Consider the following 19,192-nt stretch of genomic DNA (forward strand, 5'->3'; position numbering starts at 1 on the left):
GAATGTCCAGGGATTACAAGAGTAAGTGAAATAGTAAGACTCACATTTATGCTGGAAAACTCCAAACCATATTTGTTGTCCATAAACTGCCCATTGTAAATTATCCCTAGTCTACCAAAGCATATCTTGGAATTGTCCAGAAGACTGTTAAGTGGAACAGTCCAAATCCAACACAGGGAATATACTAGCAGTTTATTAGTGTAAATTATCATATTCTCCTATTCTGTTCCCAGTAATCTTGAATTTACTCATCCAAAGACAGACAGAGAGCCCAAGCAAGCTCAGCACTATGCTGTTCATAGAACCATAGATCAATTTGAGTTGCAAGGGACATGAACATAATCTAGTCCAACCCCTTGTTGCCATGCACAACCTTCCACCAGATCTGATTGCTGAAAGCCCCCTCTAACCTGGGCTTGGCCACTTCTAGGGATAGGGCATTCACAGCTTCCACAGGAAACTTGTTCCAGTTTCACCACTTAAGTTATGTGCTTCAGATATGAGTTTACATCATGTTCAAGGGTTTATATCTTAGCTAACCTTTCCTACACATATTGCAGGACCCTCAAGTCAAGTCATTTATGTAAAAGTAGAATTATGCATGTGGATAAAAACAACGCAGATCATAAGGTCTGCTTGTTTATTGCATGCACTCCTTGTTCCTGAGCATTGTCATTACCAATATAATTTCAAGTGTGCTGCCAATCCGATTGTTTATCAGTTAGAACATGTGCTACAAAAAACATAGACGCATTTCGAGGGACCGAACATACCTTCAAATTCTGCCTGCCCTTGGACACCTAGGAAGTCATCTAGGAAGATATCACTACACTCTGAAACATGGCAGCTGAAGGTCAGACAGTAAAAAGACTGAAAAATTAAATGACATAAAACTGTCTATTATAGGTTGACTATATAAATTATTTGAAGGAGACCTCAGCTTCTTGTATTTCTCTAAATTTTAAGCAGATTGCAGATTGTGGTTTGATAAAACACTATTGTTTAAGATTTAAGCTGTTACAATGCAGTAAGGCTTAGCCAATGTGGGTTGCACCTAAAGAAAGTAATATTAGAGACTTTCTAGTAATGACTGTTAATATGTGAAGTGTTACTGATATTAAAACTTTTCATCTGTTCAGTCATGCATAATGTAACTACAATAATTTTTTGGTCAAGTGAAATAACACTTCTACTTTATTGCTCTGAGAATTTTATGGTGCTTTTTATCATTAAATCCAGACCAATTTTACCTAATGAGCATAACAAAAAAACCTGTAGGAAATACCATTAATATTTATACACTTTTGTTAGTGTTTCCTTGGAAACTGAAATATTATAATCTAGCAAACGAAAAGCCAATTGTTAAGTCTTCATTTTTGTTAATCCAACTGGTAAATTATTCATGGTAAATTTATAAATCCAAAATAATAAAGTCACTGGACACTGAAAAATTTTTTTGGGCAAATAATGTGTTAAGAAAGATAATGATGATAAAGATTCTGAAATAACAAGAGAAAAAATATGATAGCCCTAAAATATTACTTAATGAAAATAGTGAAAACTTTGAGATTTAAATTTGGAACTATACATGTATTATATTATCTGTAATGTATATTTTGAGAATGAGGCCCCTTTCAGAAAGACAGGCTTGCTGTGTTCATCTGCTCATGTAAAGAAATGGAGGTTATTCATTTGGAAGCTATTCTCAAGAGCATAAGAAATATGCCCTATTACTTGCAGAGGAACAAAATCCAAAGTACCATGTACAAACCTTTGACTTCCTGCATCAAAATCTATGAAAGAAAAACAATCCTGAGTTTCATGGCAGTATGACTGGGGCCTGAAAATTTTACAGAATGAATATTAACTCCTTTTGGAGTTATCACCACTCAGGAAAACAAACATATTTATAGCAGTCAAATATATCTGTGTATATGTTAGAAAACTCTAAATAACTTGTTCTTAGGTAACCTACATAAGCAACACTAGATATGTAAAAACATAAATATGGTGGTCTTGAAATGTTGGAGACTAAAGAAGATCATCTTTGGCTGACACTAAGGTGAATAATTCTGACCCGGTTGTAGTATAGGCTGCAGAATCCAAATCAGTGTACTGTTACTTTCTAAACAATCAACCTGGTAATTGGGTATTGATTATCAAGGCCAGAGTCCTTCATGGCTTTGCCTGCTTAAAATGGACATGAAATGTGACACATGAAACAACTGAAGGTCTTGCGATGTTGTGACAACTGCTAGCAACATACCGAAAATTCTTCCTGAAACTTTAGGTTATTGTTTGTGCAAAGCTCTTCAACGTGTTGTAGAAAGGATTTCTTGCTTATTGGCCTGAAAGTAAAGAAGAAGAATTAGAAACCCATAGGGAATATCTTTCTCATTCTTGTTATATAACTGTAGTTTATTAATAAACAATATTTTCCAGTTCAATGGAAAACGATACTTATAGACAGAAAATTATAAATTGCTTACAGCATGCTTATTTGATTTCTTTTCAATCACTTAAAAGTGAAACATTTTATCCCCTTGTTGCTCCCCCTCACATTTTTAATTTTGCTAATGTTAACAGTACTGTCGGCTGTGATTGTTTTTATAGGTAACAGCATTTCAAGCAAGGTTTTGACATTAAAGTAAATTTGTAAATTTATTATTGCATTCTAAGGTACATAATACTTTGTCAGACAGAAAACATTTTACACATTGCAAGGTTTTAGACATATAAAATATTGCAGTGACCTCATTCTCATAATGACATGGTTTTTAAATCCTGAGGAGTTTAAATAACCCTGTATTACTTCCCAAGCTAAAACACAGACATGCAGGCTTCACCCCAGAGAGAGAGAAAGCATTTCTCCAGTTACCATGCAATTAGTCATGCTTTTATGATTTATACGCAGCTTGGAGCTTTTTTCTAACATTGAGGAAGGAACCACACATTGAGACTCACCGATGAACACATAACATAAAAATCTTTAGTAAACTTACTTGATGGACTTTCTATAACTAAGCAACCTGAAATAGAGATCTTTGTTAAATGTAGCAAGCTGAGAGTTAACCAATGTTGTGCATTTTAATAGGTTCTAGACTAAATGCCATGTACCTAAAGATTGGTTTCCCTTATGGATTCAAATTCAGATACCTTGGGTGATTGTCTTTATTAGTTTTTATCTCTGGTATCAGCAGATATGAATTACGTAGTTACAGTTTCTGTCATTTTCTTTAGATCACTTACAGTGCTCGGGGCTCATATGGCCCCGAGAAACCCATACTTGCTGCACACCACTGCATACACATTGACATGCTTCATTTTGCATTTTTGACCCAATGTCATTCTCCTAAGGGCCATTTCAGAGCATCAGGGTAGGATCAATCTGACTGAACACAGACGCCTATTTCTCAGTCACTCTAAATTTCTTTTATAATCAATGAAGAGAAATAGGTGTAATTTCATCTCATTTGAAGCAGATATCTAAAATGAGTCACAGATGAGTCATGATACTGGTGTGCCTCTACAGAAGCTGCAGCTGTGGTTGTTTTCTAAAGATTTCAAAAATTAGTGTCCTGTTTTATCTTCATTTTTCACATGTTCATGGCTGCTTCTATAGATGTCAATTTCAAAAACTGTGATACATATTAAATCTTTAACTTGATCTCACAGCACAGAGAGATCTATCTTCTTCTTTCATGAAGATAGAGCATGAGCATCTATACTCAGAGGACTTTCAGATGGCCTTGAAACTTGGTCAAAATTGCCTCTGAATGGATTTAGAAACCAAATTTTGAGCATTCAGACTCAGAAAGCTTGTTTAAAGGACCAAGTAAAAAAGTTTGTAATAATTCAGTTTTAAAGATAACCTGCTCCTTCAAAAAACTCTGACTACCCCTTTTATGTGTCTGTTCCTCCAAATATACATCCTTACAGAAAGTATTACAAAAATGTTCTATAATACAAAGTCTGCTGTATTGCTGCCATAATTTTAGTAGAAAAAGAAAAATTGCTTTAAAAATAGTTCATGAAATTATTCTTAATTATTTAAATTTTATTTGAGATAATAAAATGAGATTAATACAGTTGTTGAATAATTTATTATTAAGCATCAGGGAAGTTAATTTCAAAGCAATGAAGAATGCCTTTGTGGTACATTCTTTTTTAGAGCAGTTATCCTGAAACAAAGCAAATTGGCTATGAAAGCCTCACTAGATCAGTCTCACTGGAGTTAAAAGTATTCACAGAAGTAAAGGTGTTTACTAAGAAGGACAACTGAAGGACAGCTTTAGAGTGAAAAAGAAGGCAATAAGATAAGAAAGCATGCCACTCTATTTATTCAGAATGTTTAGACATGTAGTTTGGGCTCATTGTATCACATAAGTTGTTTGCATTATGTGGCAGATGAAACTACCTTCTAGTAATATTGGCAACATTATAGAACTAAAGTTTCTGAACAAAAATAAGGACTTTCAATAGCTGTACCAAAGTACTGCACACAAATAAATATTTGTCTTTGACTAGAACAGAAGCATTTATAGGCTCTTTTGGGGAGGTCAAAATTATAAGCGGACTTTGAAGGCAAGTTCAACTTCTTTTTCCTTTGAATTCACCTATCTTCAGCACAGAACAACAGAAAAAAGTCATGTCCCAGTTGACATTCCAGTAATTTTTCAAATACTCTCCTCTCACATTTTTAACAATGAGGGGCTTACTGCACATAATTTGCAGTAAGAAAATGCAGTTTGGTCATTAGGAAATTAAAATTATTTCTGTGCTGTGCATAATCAATCCAGGTAGGTAATTCAGTGTTTCAGGGCTGAAGGTACATGGACCCAACAGTATAAGTTTTATAAGTTTTTTTTTAAGAAGCAAGGGATTTATGGGTTGACATTTTAACCTATTTGTAGGAATTTAAGTGATTTTTAGAACTACTGAACTGTCACACTTTTGTCAGTAGCAAGTGCACATAGCAGTAGCTTGGCAGCTCAGAAGATAAGATGATTTACTTTAAAGTGCTTACAGGAAAGTAAATGTCTAACTTGTCTGACTGTGGCAAAGGTGTTGGCTTTGCTGTGTAAGGATCTTCAGAAGGGATGAATTTTGTGTTCTCACTAAAGACTTCCAGCAATTCTCAGTTTCAACATCCTTAGGCTTAAAAAATAGTATTTTTTTCTATGTCTCTTGACTTGGAATACATAGTAATAATCTTACAGTTTTTTGTCAATGAACAAATGAACAAGATTACAAATCTGTATGTAATCTTGTACTCCACATTTCCCAGTGTTTTGTACAAAACTTAAAAATATAAATATCACTAGATCTTGATGAGCACAATTCAGAATTAAGCCATGAAGTTGAAAATGTCCCTATTTCAGCTGGACCATTTCAGATTCCCACTTGCCTGACTTTGATATGAGGAAAGAAAAACATTCTCTAAGATAAAGAATGCTTTATAGCTTTAAATCTGATTTTCTTTTAAAACAGTGTATTGTTTCATGTGTGGGGTTTTTTTGAAGACTATCAAAAATCTGAATCCCACTCAGATTACATATGATAGAGCTAGAAAGAAGCCATTTATTTGTGTTGGCAGTGATAACTGAAGACATATTGTCACACAGACTCAGCTTTCTCTCTGGGTCAATCATCTGAAATCCACAGGGAATTAAAACTTCGTCCAACCAGAAAACTACAGAAATTACTATGTAGGCAAAAGGCTTAACTCATAAGCAGCACTGACACTTCCTAGGACCAACAGAGGAACTAATTTTTAACAAGTTAATTGAGAGCAATATTGAGCTTAACCCTTCCTACATATTAAAGGCCTAAGGAAAGAGAACATATGGTCATTTCTTCTATTGAACCAGGACACATACATTCACAAACCTTGTTCTTCTGGAGCACAAACTTCAGGAAGCCTATTTTTGATAGCTAATTACTAAAGGGAAACCTGTTAAAGAAAAAGACAATGCAGAAGCCTATTCCTATTCCTACTCCAAGGAAGACAGGTCTGTCAACACAAAGTATCAAGCTGATCTATAGAAATAAATGTGTGTGCAAAACTGTTACCTCAAATATAGACATCCACTGAATGCGTAGTATATAGGAAAGATGAGATCAGCCAATCCTTTTCTCTACAACACTTTTCCATAAGGAGTTCTAATTACCTGGTATTTGCAGGGGCTACAGTGTCTGTTATGCAGAAATATTTCTTCTGACCTCACCTTCTTGACAAGCTGTCTCACATAGAATGAAATAAAAGCCTAAAATGATCAACCACAAAGTTCAACTTCTCAAGGACAGATTTTTAAAAGACAGGGATCTAAATGGCTTCATCCTTGCTGTGGAAACCACTGCAAAAGTAGGGTGCCAGAGAAGCTGTCTCCTAGGTAAGCATCTGGAACAGGGAAGAGTAACTTGTATCTCACCAAATCTGGCACACACTGAAAATTTAGGGATAGAATCTATTCACAGAAGATTAGTGTCTGCTTTGAAGAGCGACTTGGCAGACCCTGTGGACCTGTTCTAAGTCAGGCAAGTGATGAGTATAAGCATCCAGTGATATGCATCCAGTATATGTGTAATCAGTGAGTTTAATGAAACAATGTTTAATCCAGTTTAGATTGGATGGGCTATGTATGTTTTGGATGAAGTTGGTTTTTACTGTTGTCTCACACCATCTCCACCATCATGGAATGCAATGTATGTCCCAAACATTCAAAGTTAGCATTTGGAATTCATAAAGAAGATCTCATTTTCCACTAAATTCTGCAGGACTTAATTTCCTACATGCCATCTGAAACTACGTCCAATTGATCAAATGCTTAAGAAAGACTTGTTGAGAGTGAGTGTATGTATACTAGATAGGATTAGTAATTTTAGCCACTGAAGTTTTTCAATTTTTTTAAAATTATTTTTATAATTTTAAAAGACTACTACTGGAACTGGGATTTTCCTTTAATTTCCTGGTCCAAAAAAAAAACTACCCACAAAAAATTTTCAAAATTGTCAAAATGGAATGTTCAGCACTTTTAAATTTCTCTTTTCCTATTCAAACTGATTTTTGTAATGCAAAATATTTCATATTAAAAAAAGTTATAAAAATGTGTAAAATATAATGTTTTGATTAACCTATACTGAATATTTGCTGAGCTTCAAGCCGTTAAATTTTTGGTCTAAGAATGATGAAAAGTATTTACAGTCATATTCATACAGAACAGAATTTTTTTTTCCAATTTATTGTTTTTCTCGTGAGATACCAGCTGCAAAATTTTCTGAGAATGTGAGCCAAGATCATAAGCTGCAATCCACCAAATGTGAGAGAATGTCTGAAGAGACAATGAATGAGAGACAGGCAAGAGGGATCTCATGGAGGAGTCTAGAATATTTTGATTCTGTGGATGAACTCTGTCAGCTGCAAGTGTGTGCCTTTAGTGATTTATAGTAGCTGGATAATATAATGTCAGAGTAGTGACAAAAAAATCTGGTTACCAAAATACCCCCTTCAAATGAGCACTGAATGGAATGATTAATAGGTGGAGGGAATAAATCTGTATTGTTCTGTTTTCACCTAGGATTTTCAAACAAACTCCCCATTGCCCTTTCAGGGTGAAGCTGGACCAGATTTCAGTTGATTTTCTGCTGCCTGAAAAACACAAACATGCCAGTCTGGTAAAGAATTCTGCCCATCTCTGCCCTCCTTATACACTTGCAAGATGCCACGAACTGCAGCACAGCGAGCACTGCAAACACAGCTGAGACAGCTGCCTAAATGCAGCCAATGTAGGTAGTGCAGATGCAGTGATGCCCATCCCAAATGCATGGGAAATTTGTGAAGGTTAGACTGCAGTTATCAGCTTTAAATACTGTAACTAAACATGCTAACATGTCACTGCTTTAGCCACAAATAATGACAATGATCGGGTCAAGAACTGGGACTGTGACTGACTTCAGCATAGCTGTTCCCCAGAGGCAACAGGTATGAAAGTTCTTTTATGGTGCAACTGTGGACGTCTAAAAACAGGAAACAAAAACATTTTAGTCATTAGGTTTTGCAGTAAGCTGCCTTGGTACTGCTGCCATGCTTCTGCCAGCTCTCTGTTACAACTCATCATTACCAGGAAAGATTAACTATATTAAAGACAGCACTAGAGACACCTAAAATGTCCCTTCTTGTCATTGACTTTACCAGAACAGAATATACCCTTTCACATAGTGAAAGATTCTTAGAGGCTTAAAAAAACAAAAGCCAAAATAAACTAAAGAATTTTTGACAGATAAAGCACATCCTGCCCCTCATTACTATATGTATATTTTCTAGGAGAGTTCCTTGGGGGACATTTTCTGTCTTCCAGATGAAAAGATATCATGAATCCTGTCCTGAGGAGCTCTCAATTAGTGCCTACACTTCATCAGTTTGTCATAATGTTCAGCAAAGGATCGGGGCAAGGAGCCTGCTGTAGCTTCAGTGCCACTGCAGTTTGAAAAATAATAATCCAAAATTTTAACAGCTGCATTCTGTGCCTTACAATGACAGAAGTAAAAAGTCTTTGCTTTTGGCCATTAAAGGACAGTTGGAAGGAGGGAAGAGGAAAATAGAGAAGGAAGGACATGACAAATTGTAAACCAAAAAGTGAGACTGACTCATTAAAATAAGGGTGATGTAACTAAAACTGTTGAAGCACTGTTCAGTAAAGGTCTTGCTGTGCATAAATCACATAATGAAATTTACATAAGTATGAAATATTATAGTTTTCAATTATCCTTTAGAGATTGAGACTGTAAAAATTTACACATAATTTAGACAGAAAAGTGGCAGAATGGTATCTGCAAACCAACAAAGTATTTGATTGTGTGGATATGTTGCTGATTTTGCAGGGACATAGTATGAAACAGCTGCAGTGTGAGTACAAAAGACAGTTGAGGAAAAGACCAAATTTCTCTTAAGTATATATATCCTAACTTCCAAAGGAAAGAAACAGCATGTTTCTTATGTCACATTTACACTGCCTTTGTTTCAAGGATAGGTGGTTTATACCAGGGCTATATTGCCATACTGTGTTGTAATTTCCATTTAAAAATTACCCTGATTTATTTGAAAATAGTTGTGGGAGCCCTATAATTCAACATTAGGGACTAACAAAAAACATGATTTCATGATAAAAAATACCATTGTTTGCCATTAGAATATCTGCAAAGATTGATGTTTCATTCTGATTAGCTATATCATTTGATATAGTATGATAACACACAGGTTAAGAGAAGAGAATGGAAAACACACCATGTTGCTTCAATAATACAAAAACTTACTGGATGACAAAAATCTCCTTGCGTCTAAAGAAAAATGAAGAGTATCTGGAAGTAAAATCCATTAACACTTTAGTACATAAACAACAATAGGACTATTCTTATTCAGCTAACAATGTGGAAACAAGGTAATTTTGAAAATCCATGGAGATAATTTCTCTGAAGCACAGCTACTGCAGTGCAGTGTTAATGGTTCTGCCTTCAGAGGATGCTTTGCACTGTTATTAGCAGATACTAAATTCTGCTATCTGGGCAAGTGCCCCTCACAGGACATACCCCAGCCCTTACATCAATGAGTTCCAGATGATTCTCAGTATGTTTTCTCATCTGTCACCAGCAGCCATTCTTGTGTGCTCTATTTTGAACAGGTTTGTACATGCAATCAACTTACTCTGTACCACACACAGACATACAGAAAAACCCCAGGTCAACAGATACAACCTTTCATCTTCCAGCTATTCCTAGTCTGCAACAGTAGGATATTTGGCTACTAGGGCAAGACTATTTCAGGCTTCTCATCTTTAAGGACACTGCCCACCACAGTGTTTCATGTGTGAGACAGCAGGGAAAATACAGACAGGTGAAGAATGTTCACCAAATATTTCTAACACAGTTGGATGTCACTATTATTGATAATCACCATTATATTTATATTATAATTACCATTGTATACTTATTTGTTGAATCATATCAACATTTCTGGCAGTCAAAAAGCAATTCTTCTGATAAATATCTGTGATAAGATTTCTTGTCAGGTACAAAATGTGAATTGCTGCATGCACCTTAAATGAGTGGATGTTAAGATAGCCAGTGTGCTGAGCTCCACAGAAACCCAGATGTTATGCCAATCCCTTTCTCAAAAAAGACAAATGTTTTCAAAATGTCAATTAACAATGACAGATTTGCTCTTGAGCTAGTTTTGTTAGATTTGTTCTTGAATTAGTTGTCAGGGACTTCTAGGAGTCTGCAATTTTGCTGCCTAAACAAAAAATTGGGCCATTAAAAACACTCAGAAATTCTGCATGTTTAAAATATGTAACCCTTCTCTGGCTAACAATTAAACAGTGATTTGCACTTAGATTTTTATCTTGTTGTAAAAAGGGCTTAAGATTAAGTGATTTTCTAAAAGCTAGTGAGAAGTGTCTTGAGGATGGAGGTCATTCTTTGAAAAAGGATCTCAGTGACCTGTGTAAATAAGAACAGCACAAACACTTCCAAACAAGCAAAGGTCAGAAAGGGGTCATGGCTACAGACCCTTTGGGCTACTGTTTTGCCTAAGGAGTATGCTTACCGTGTAAATCTCTCATCCTTCAGCTCCAGGTCTGCCACTGTGATCAGCTGATCCAGTTTGAATTTCGTGTCAATAATTTCAGCATCTCGTGGGGAGTATGTGCCTCCCTCTTTTTGCTTTTGCCGAATTCTAAATGGAAAATAATAGTGAAAAATACACATGCAAAATATTTAAGGAAACATATATCAGTGCTTTGATTTGACAGACTGAAACTGAAAAATGGTTGCCAAGAATCCTTCCTTGGCTTTTTTTTTCTTCTCCCTCATAACAGTGTAATTTAGTCAAATTTATGTTGCCTAAAATTCAGAGGAAAGAATCCACATGATGTATTCTTTTAGTTTTCCTACATAAATTCTTTGGTAATGCCTGAATAATGCAGCTGAGTAAGAACAGAACTGATGAATGAGAAAACTAGCACCATGTGTGAAGTACACATCCTGCTCCTTTACATGGATATTTTTTTCATTATTTGAATTAAAACTCAGTTTGTGTTCCCCATGTGAGAACTCAATGTATTTAACTGATAAATTTTTTAGGAAGACAGAAAATATAACTGAGAGTATTTACTTCATACCCAGCTGTAGATAGTATTAGTCATCACAATAACTACAACCAGCTGACACTCTGATCTGTCAATAGAGAGGTGGCTCTGAAAGGTTAAGAAAGGCTACCACTCTGATTTGCCCTCTGGAGAAGTTGTATTTTCTTCATCTATGGTGGTTACCCTCACTGGACTAAATTCTTTGTGAGTCTCTCCCTAAAGTTCTACATTAAAAAAAAACAACCACCCAACCAAAAATCAAAACATTTTGTAATTACAGATTAGTTGCACTTATAGGACTGTTTCAACTCTTCTTTAAACCATTTTTGAGTGTTTTCAAACCAGCTATGACAAGGATATATAAATCTCACCTTGCAAAAGCATATACTGCAGCCACCAAAAGAACGACTGAAAGTATACACAAAGTAACAGCAAGGACAACTTCTACAGATCTTCCTGTCAGTCCTTCACCTGCAACAGAAAATGGAGAGCTAAAATATCATAGATTCTTTGGAATTTTTAGATTTCTGACAATATGAAATTAGGGAATAATGAAAGACAGACCCTTTCAGTCTCTGTATAACTGCACCAATTTTTTGTTTGTTGAAGAGCTGCTTCAGAAAGAAAAGTATAACAAAACCAGAAACACTTTATGTGAGGGTTCCTAAGCATTGCTGATCTATCCAACACATTATTTTAATACAGCTGTATGTGCAGGTGTTGCCTGGTGTTTTTCAGTTTTACCTCCTGAACAGTCAGTCTACACTGCAGTAACATCAGTCTGAACACTGGCCTGAGTTCAGCTCCTGCTTCAGTCTCTGTGCAGGACTGCTCCAGCTCCTCAAGTGGAAAAGGGAGACACAACTCTAAAGCAATGAGACCTGCAGCTGCCACTCACAGACACAAAGTAAAACATACTATTTTTGGAGGTATTTTAAGGGTGCTGAAAGAACTGAACTAATGATGAGATCTGAACATTCTGGATTAATCTTCCTCACTGACCAATAATTCATGCTCCTGGTTTATGTGAGAATTGGTGATATTGTTAGGAATAACCACCAGTAGTAGATCAAAAGTAATCATAAAGGTCTCTATGATAGAAAAGTAAAGGTGTTAGTATTCTAATTAGTCCTTCCAGGTGAGAATTAAAGCTCATTCAGAAATTGATAAAATATTTAGCTTAGTAGTTTCTAGATCTCTTTCTGAACTTCTATAATGCTAAATTTCTGGGGCTCATTTAATTTCCCACCCTTCCTGTAATCCTGTACCTCAAATGAAACTCACCCTCTTTTTCTCTTAGGCAACAGTGAAAATAAGAAAAGCAAGAGAATTCTACTGCTCATATTGTTCCCTTTTGTTGACATTCACCTCCACTTGATGGTTCACTGTAGAAAAACTTAGCTCCTGTTTAGCCTCAAGGAGAAGGAGAAAATGTACTGCTTCCTGCCATATGAAACTATTTCCCAGACAAGGAATGACATCCTCATAAGGACACACTGGGAAACACCATAGTCTTGGCTTTTTGGATGATTTTTGGATTTGAGAGTATATTACAGATGATCTGGACCGATGTACACAAGAGAATGTGAATAAAATTCAAAATGATCCTGATTTATCCGAACAAGTCACCTTAAAACAGTGGGATGAACTTTTGTAAGAACAAGTGTATGGTTCTACTTGTAGGCAGGAATAATCAGCTACAATAATGCAGCATAGGAAACAGTAGGCTAGGTAGAAATTTTTCAAAAGAAAGTGTGAGATTGTTGTAGACTGACACGAACATGAATAAGCAAAATCAGGCCTGTATGAAGTGATAGACAACAGAACTCAGTATAGTTTGAAAAACACCTGAAACAATCCTTCCACTGCATTAGTAAAATTTTAGATGCAACACTGGACATTACAAGGTAAGAAAAAATTTAATATTAGTTTAAGATAATAGAATAGAAAAGCAAGTACATACAAAAATGTTTCAATGAGAAAAGAAATGAAAATGTTCCTGCCACTCTTCAGTGTGATAGGGCAAAAGTATTAGCAATGTGAAAGAAGAGAAGAATATCCAAAGAAACCTCTTGCACTGAACATTGAAGTCTATGTTAAAATGTACAATTAACATTAATCCAATAAATGCAGATGTTATCAAAAAAAACCATTGCTGGTAGGATGCCAACCAAGAATTAAAACCCCACATTTTCTCATGCTTCTTTGCAACAGGGAAGACTAAACATATTTCTGTAGGCTTGTCTGTAGAGATAATCATGGGCATGGAAAAGGAGACAAAATAGAGAATATAATGATATTTAATTCTGAAGTGCTGCACTCAATACATTTTGATGAAAATTTGCAATAACAAAATACCATAAGGTCAGTTTCTATGCAAAAGACAGCGTCAGGAAGTCCCATTTTGATTATTTCCTGTCTCATCAGCTTTATATTTAACATGGAAAAGGTACACTTACACAGGACTAACAGTTCCCCCACAGTGATCTACAAAACCATCGGAGTTTATGAAAAGGTTACAAACTGCCTTAATGTATTACAAGTTTAAACAGTATTTATCACTGTACCTTAATTATCTCATGGAAAAATGCTGACCTTTCATTGTAGCATGGACAGTAACTTTGCAATGAGAGTCATGGATTGTGAAGAAGAAACTCCCCCTCTCCGGGTCAAGAGGAAGGTTGTGGTACAACAAATATGATTGGGTGGGTGGACGCCCTATTAAAATGTATCCTTTACTATAATTAAAAAACATTATTGCAGCAGCTGTATATTTCCATGCCTTCTGATTCAGTGTTCCTCCCTAACAAAATTCCTATTATCTACAAGAGCATCTGACATGTCTCACAAAATGATTTCTCAAGATTTTCTATATTTTTTTCTGTTTCAAACACATAATATTAAATTGCACCAAAAGATTAACTTGCTTATTTTCCAAATCAAAGATCTTTTATATCAGTAGATTTAGAAACCAGAGTAATGTAGGATTTTTTGAACTGGTATGAATACATCTGCCAGAATTTAAATAAATGTTTCAGCTCATAAAATGAAAGTATAATGTTGGAAACCTACAGATGTCAGAGATTATTACTAAAGAAGCTAAGTGATTTAAAATCAAACTGCAATTTGGATTTCAGGCAGCATAAATTTATCCTGGAGAGCAGCTGATGTTTTGAGTGCAGTAGAAGTAATTGGGTTGCAAAGATTTATAAAAGCTGACTTTTTGGCATGTTTTCTGAATTATAATTCTAGAGCAAGCTGGAAGTTCCTATAACCAAGCATGTTCTCTAAGGAAACTCTTGGGCAAGGTTCCTCATGCCATGTGTCAAGAGAGTGCTCTATCTTCAGGACCATTCAACTGCAGTAGCTGCCTCACTTGTGATATATCAACTTGATGTTGATTTCCCAACGCTTGTAAGAAAGCATGCAAAGAACTTTTGATTATCTATTCCATATAAGATGGAATTACTCTGAAATTTAGAAGCTCTGAAATTTAGAAGCTAAGACCAGACAAAAGTATGCTGTAATCTGGCCTTAAAAAGAGTGCTTGATGTTAAAGTTTAGCACAGAAGGCATTGGATGGGTATGAGGAGACCCATTTCTCCTCATATCTGGGGAATTTATCCCTGTTTTGGTTTTTTCCCCTACTACATTTTATTCAGCATACAAACAGATCTTGCATATTTATCATGTACAAGGTAGAAAATGTTGCCAGTTTTCAGTAACAATACATAAGGCAATGAATTACACTATCTGCCTGCCACAAAGTATTGCAGATTTTTCTGTTAGAAAGGAGAAAATTACCCAGAGGATGGGATACAGTCGGACTCATTTCCAGTAAATTTGTTTTCCCTGATTGGACACACTATCTTTCCCTTTCTGATAAAAATATTTGCTTCATTTGCTTAAAACTTTTAAACCCAGAACATGTAAAGACAACTTTTATGTTGCACTTTCCAAAGCATTCTGGTCTGGAGAAATAGTACCAGATCCTTTCAGAATATTCAGGTAATGAATTAGCATTTCAGGGTCTTCAGTATCAGATCATGTAACAAATTCCTAAAATTGATTAGATGAATAAGGGAGCTCATATCACAGAAGATGAATGCCAAATGAAAAATATGTGCCCACTAAAATTCTTCTGGGTAGTCATCCAGTTGTCTTGATATCCATTTTCAGAAAGTCAGGGCTAAGGCTGAGCTAAGTTTTTGACTTACAAATATATTAAAAGAACTTACAGATCTTATTGCAATCTGCTACAAGAGAAGCCATTCCCTGTTTTGGGGGTATATCAACTTGGCAAAGAAGGAATTATGTTTGATTTCCAACCAAATAACTGCTGGCTTATTTGCTAGTGACTTTAGAACCAGATGGATTCTATTAGACAATATTAATTTATTAATTCATAGGGAGTTTTTTCTATATCTAAAGAATGAAGGGGCTAAAGGGTCATGCCCTCAAATGACCTGCCATTAAGCTCACGGGAATATAATAATAGAATCATTTATATTTGAAAAGACCTTTAAGATCATCAAGTCCTACTGCTAACCCAGCACTGCCAAGGCCACCACAAATCCAGTCCCTAAGTGCCACATTTACACATCTTTTGAATACCTCCAGTGATGGTGACTACCACTTTCCTTGGCAGCCTGCTCAAATCTTAACACTATTTCTGTGAAGAAATTTTTCCTTATATCTGATCTAAACCTCCTCTGTCACCACATTTCCTCTTGTCCTATTGATTGTTACCTGGTAGGAGAGACTGACACCTATCTTGCCACAACCTTCTTTCAGGTAGAGAGTGATAAGGTCTCTCCTGAGCTTCCCTTTCTCCAGCCTAAATGACGCCAGCTCCCTCAGCTGCTCCTCACTGGACTTGTCCTCCAGACCCTTCATCAGCTCCATTGCCTCTCCCTGAACATGCTCCAGCACCTCAGTGTTTTTTGGAATATGTACTGTGTAGCTCAGAACTGGACACAAGACTGAAGGTGTGACCTCATCAGTGCCAAGTACAGGGGGACAATACTTGTACCTGGTCCTGCTGGCCACACTATTGCTGATCCAGGCCAGAATGCCATTGGCTTTCTTGCCACCTGGGCACATGCTGGCTTATGTTAGGCTGCTGTTGACCAGCACCCCCAGGTCCTTTATCCCTTGGGCATCATTCTGTCCCCAGCCTGTAGCACTGCATGGGGTTGTTGGGAGCCAAGTGTAGGACCCAGTACTTGGCCTTATTGAACCTCATCCAGTTGGCCTTGGCCTACTGATCCAGCCTGTCCAGAGCCCTCTGCAGAGCCTTCCTGCCCTACAGCAGATCAACACTCCTGCCGAACTTACGTTACCTGCAAACTGACTGAGGGTGTCCTAGATCCCCTCAGCCAGGTCATCAACAGGGACATTAAACAGGACTGGCCCCAGTGCAGAGCCCTGGGGAATTCCACTAGGGACCAGCTGCCAGCCAGATGAACTCCATTCAGCCATCATTCTTTGGGCCAGGCCACCCAGTCAATTTGTCATGCATCCAGTACTTGTTCTACATCCAACACAGAAGGAAACAGCACAAACAGAACAGCTACTGGCAGTTTGCCAAACAAGATGAACTATCCTGGCAACATTTTTATTGGTATAATTGAATCTCTGCAAACAAACTCTGTCAATACTACCTCTTCATTAAACAGTCCAGGCTGTAGAATCCCTTGACTACCTCAAAAGGACCTACAAGGCAATGAATATATTTCTTCAGTCATTCTAGTTAAACTACATCCAACAACATAGAGATTACTGACTTCGTGGAAACCACTGTATTAAAAAAAAAACCCATGGAATTGTGTAGACTTTAGAGAAATACTTTAGTAAATTACAGTCTTCTTACCCAATGTTTTGACAGGGTCAGAATAGTCAGAATCTGTAAACTGCCCTTTAATGTTAGTTGCTCTGAACTTAAATCTGTGAAAGAAAACCAGAAGAAGTAATGAAAAAAAGTTGATGTGCATTTTCTTAAATATGGTTTCACTTACAAACTAAAAAAAAATATATTTAAGTTTAGTATAACATAATTTTAAATCATTATTCACCTGAAAAAGTGACATTATGACAGACAGCAAGAACTGTGTCAAAATCTTAAATGTATAAAAAACCCCAGTGTGAATTACTTATCTCAAATTTGGATTTATTTAATTTGAGAACTCGATAAGCATCTTTTTTTCCTTGAAAATTTTGTAAAAAAAATTGGATACGTATGATGATCAGTTTTCCTCCTTTTCTAATTTAACTATATGTTTTGAGTGTTTGCATAAATCTATATTGTACTTAAATCTTTCTCTTGGACAAACATGAAGACAAATGTACTTACAGGTACTGCCTTCTTGGTTTCAGTGGGCCATTACATATTTTGTCTTGACTGCCTGGTATCAGACATGTAGTATCAGCACCTATGACATATATCTCTTCTTTCCCACTCAGGTTTTCTTTTCCTTCTATGCATGGTGGGTTTGGAAAACCTTCATTTGTAAAATATGGCCTTGGTCTGTTGAAGTACGCATCATACCACTTGGTAACATTCCCATCATGCTGAGCTATTGCCAAGAACAGAAATAATAGATACAATTTACATTCTAACCAGACTACAGTTAAAGAAGTTACATAGGAAATTAATTTTTAAGAGCTCAGCATGCTATTGGTGCAATTTACACAAATAAGCCTATAACTGAATTTCCACTTAAACCCAAATTTCCTTACTATCCACACTATCCATATTTTGTTAACTCTGAGTAAGCCAACTAAATCACAACTAGAAAATTTGAGGGGCAATTTCACACAGCAGTTCTGCGACACTCGACTTTGAAACTGAGCATGGCTAGCTAGCTAGCAAAGGATTATTTCACAATTAAATTACTAGATTTCCATATGTGGATAGTAGCCAGCAGCTCATAAGAAAAATCTTCACAATGCGGCTTAGCATGGTATTCATTTATCTTTCAGTTCAAGAGACTCTTCACTGCAATAGTTATGAACTAAATGTCATTAGCGTTAGTGCTAAAATTCAAATTCAGAAGAAGGTGAGACACTTAAGGTGTGTTCACTTAATGTGCATACTTTACTTCTGTACTTTGAAACCAAGTAAAATAGGGTATTTAAATACCTGGAATCTGTCCTTCTTAGGTAAAATAAGCCTGACCATGAGCTGTCGTATCATAAAACTCCCACTCACATTGGTAAGCAATTACTCAAAAGGTTTCACAGCACTGTTCACACACGTAAATGTTCATCAGCCCATACAAGGGAATAAACATTCTTACCCACAGCGTGCAGAGGGGATTTATATAACTCTCTGCCCCCATAATGAAATAGAAATATCAACTGCACATGGCTGCATTCTTTTACAGGCAACACTAATAGCAACAGAAGAATAACCTTGCCAAACCCCAAAAGTCTCATATTTATTTATACTCACAAATGTGAAATGCTGGGGTGGTTTTCAAGGAAACAGAAAATAAAGAACTGTAGTGATAAAATTAGGGACTGAATAATATTGGTGGCTTCAAACACCATGGAAGACACTTCACTGGAAAGCATTCCCAGAATCCAGTACCCAGCCCACAGGTATTGTGTGCCCTTAGTGCTGTTGCCACAGCAGAAGTGACTTTGTTGTCTTCTTCTAAAATGCAATTACTGAAACCCAAGAAACAAATTAAAAAGACAAACAGCCTGAACCTGAAAACAGTTTTCAAGGGAATTTATTAAACGCTACCTCCAGCTTCCACAACAAGAACTTGTATCTTCTTGATAGGGCCATGATCATCACTGTAATAACATATTGGCATTCTGATTGTAATTGTAGTAGCTGTGACAAGTAATGCTCCATTGGTATCATAAACTGGTGCTGGTTTCTTTTTGGGCCTTGGTGGTTCTGTTTTTAAGAAAAGATATACCACAGAGTTCTGTTTTACAATATTTTCACTGGAGGTATGTTGTTAAGGCACACAGCTGAGTTATGCAAAAAAAATCTCCAGCATATTTTCAGGGACAACTTAATGTTTCACTTACTGTCT

General features: G+C 36.3%; 1 protein-coding gene across 1 annotated transcript in view; it reads right to left on the reverse strand.

Annotated features, from left to right (window-relative positions):
* Positions 1-19,192, reverse strand: part of PTPRQ (protein tyrosine phosphatase receptor type Q) — a 99,376-nt gene that overhangs the window by 14,147 nt on the left and 66,037 nt on the right. Inside the window, exons 31-37 of the mRNA XM_066550705.1 lie at positions 18,892-19,050; positions 17,494-17,716; positions 17,014-17,087; positions 11,513-11,612; positions 10,601-10,729; positions 3,003-3,029; positions 2,267-2,348 (exon numbers count right to left, since the gene is read on the reverse strand). Of these exons, the coding sequence (XP_066406802.1) occupies positions 2,267-2,348; positions 3,003-3,029; positions 10,601-10,729; positions 11,513-11,612; positions 17,014-17,087; positions 17,494-17,716; positions 18,892-19,050 (794 nt within the window). The remainder of the gene's footprint in view (positions 1-2,266; positions 2,349-3,002; positions 3,030-10,600; positions 10,730-11,512; positions 11,613-17,013; positions 17,088-17,493; positions 17,717-18,891; positions 19,051-19,192) is intronic.

Source organism: Molothrus aeneus, chromosome 5 (assembly GCF_037042795.1).
Source record: "Molothrus aeneus isolate 106 chromosome 5, BPBGC_Maene_1.0, whole genome shotgun sequence".
In the NCBI taxonomy this organism is placed as follows: Eukaryota; Metazoa; Chordata; class Aves; order Passeriformes; family Icteridae; genus Molothrus; species Molothrus aeneus.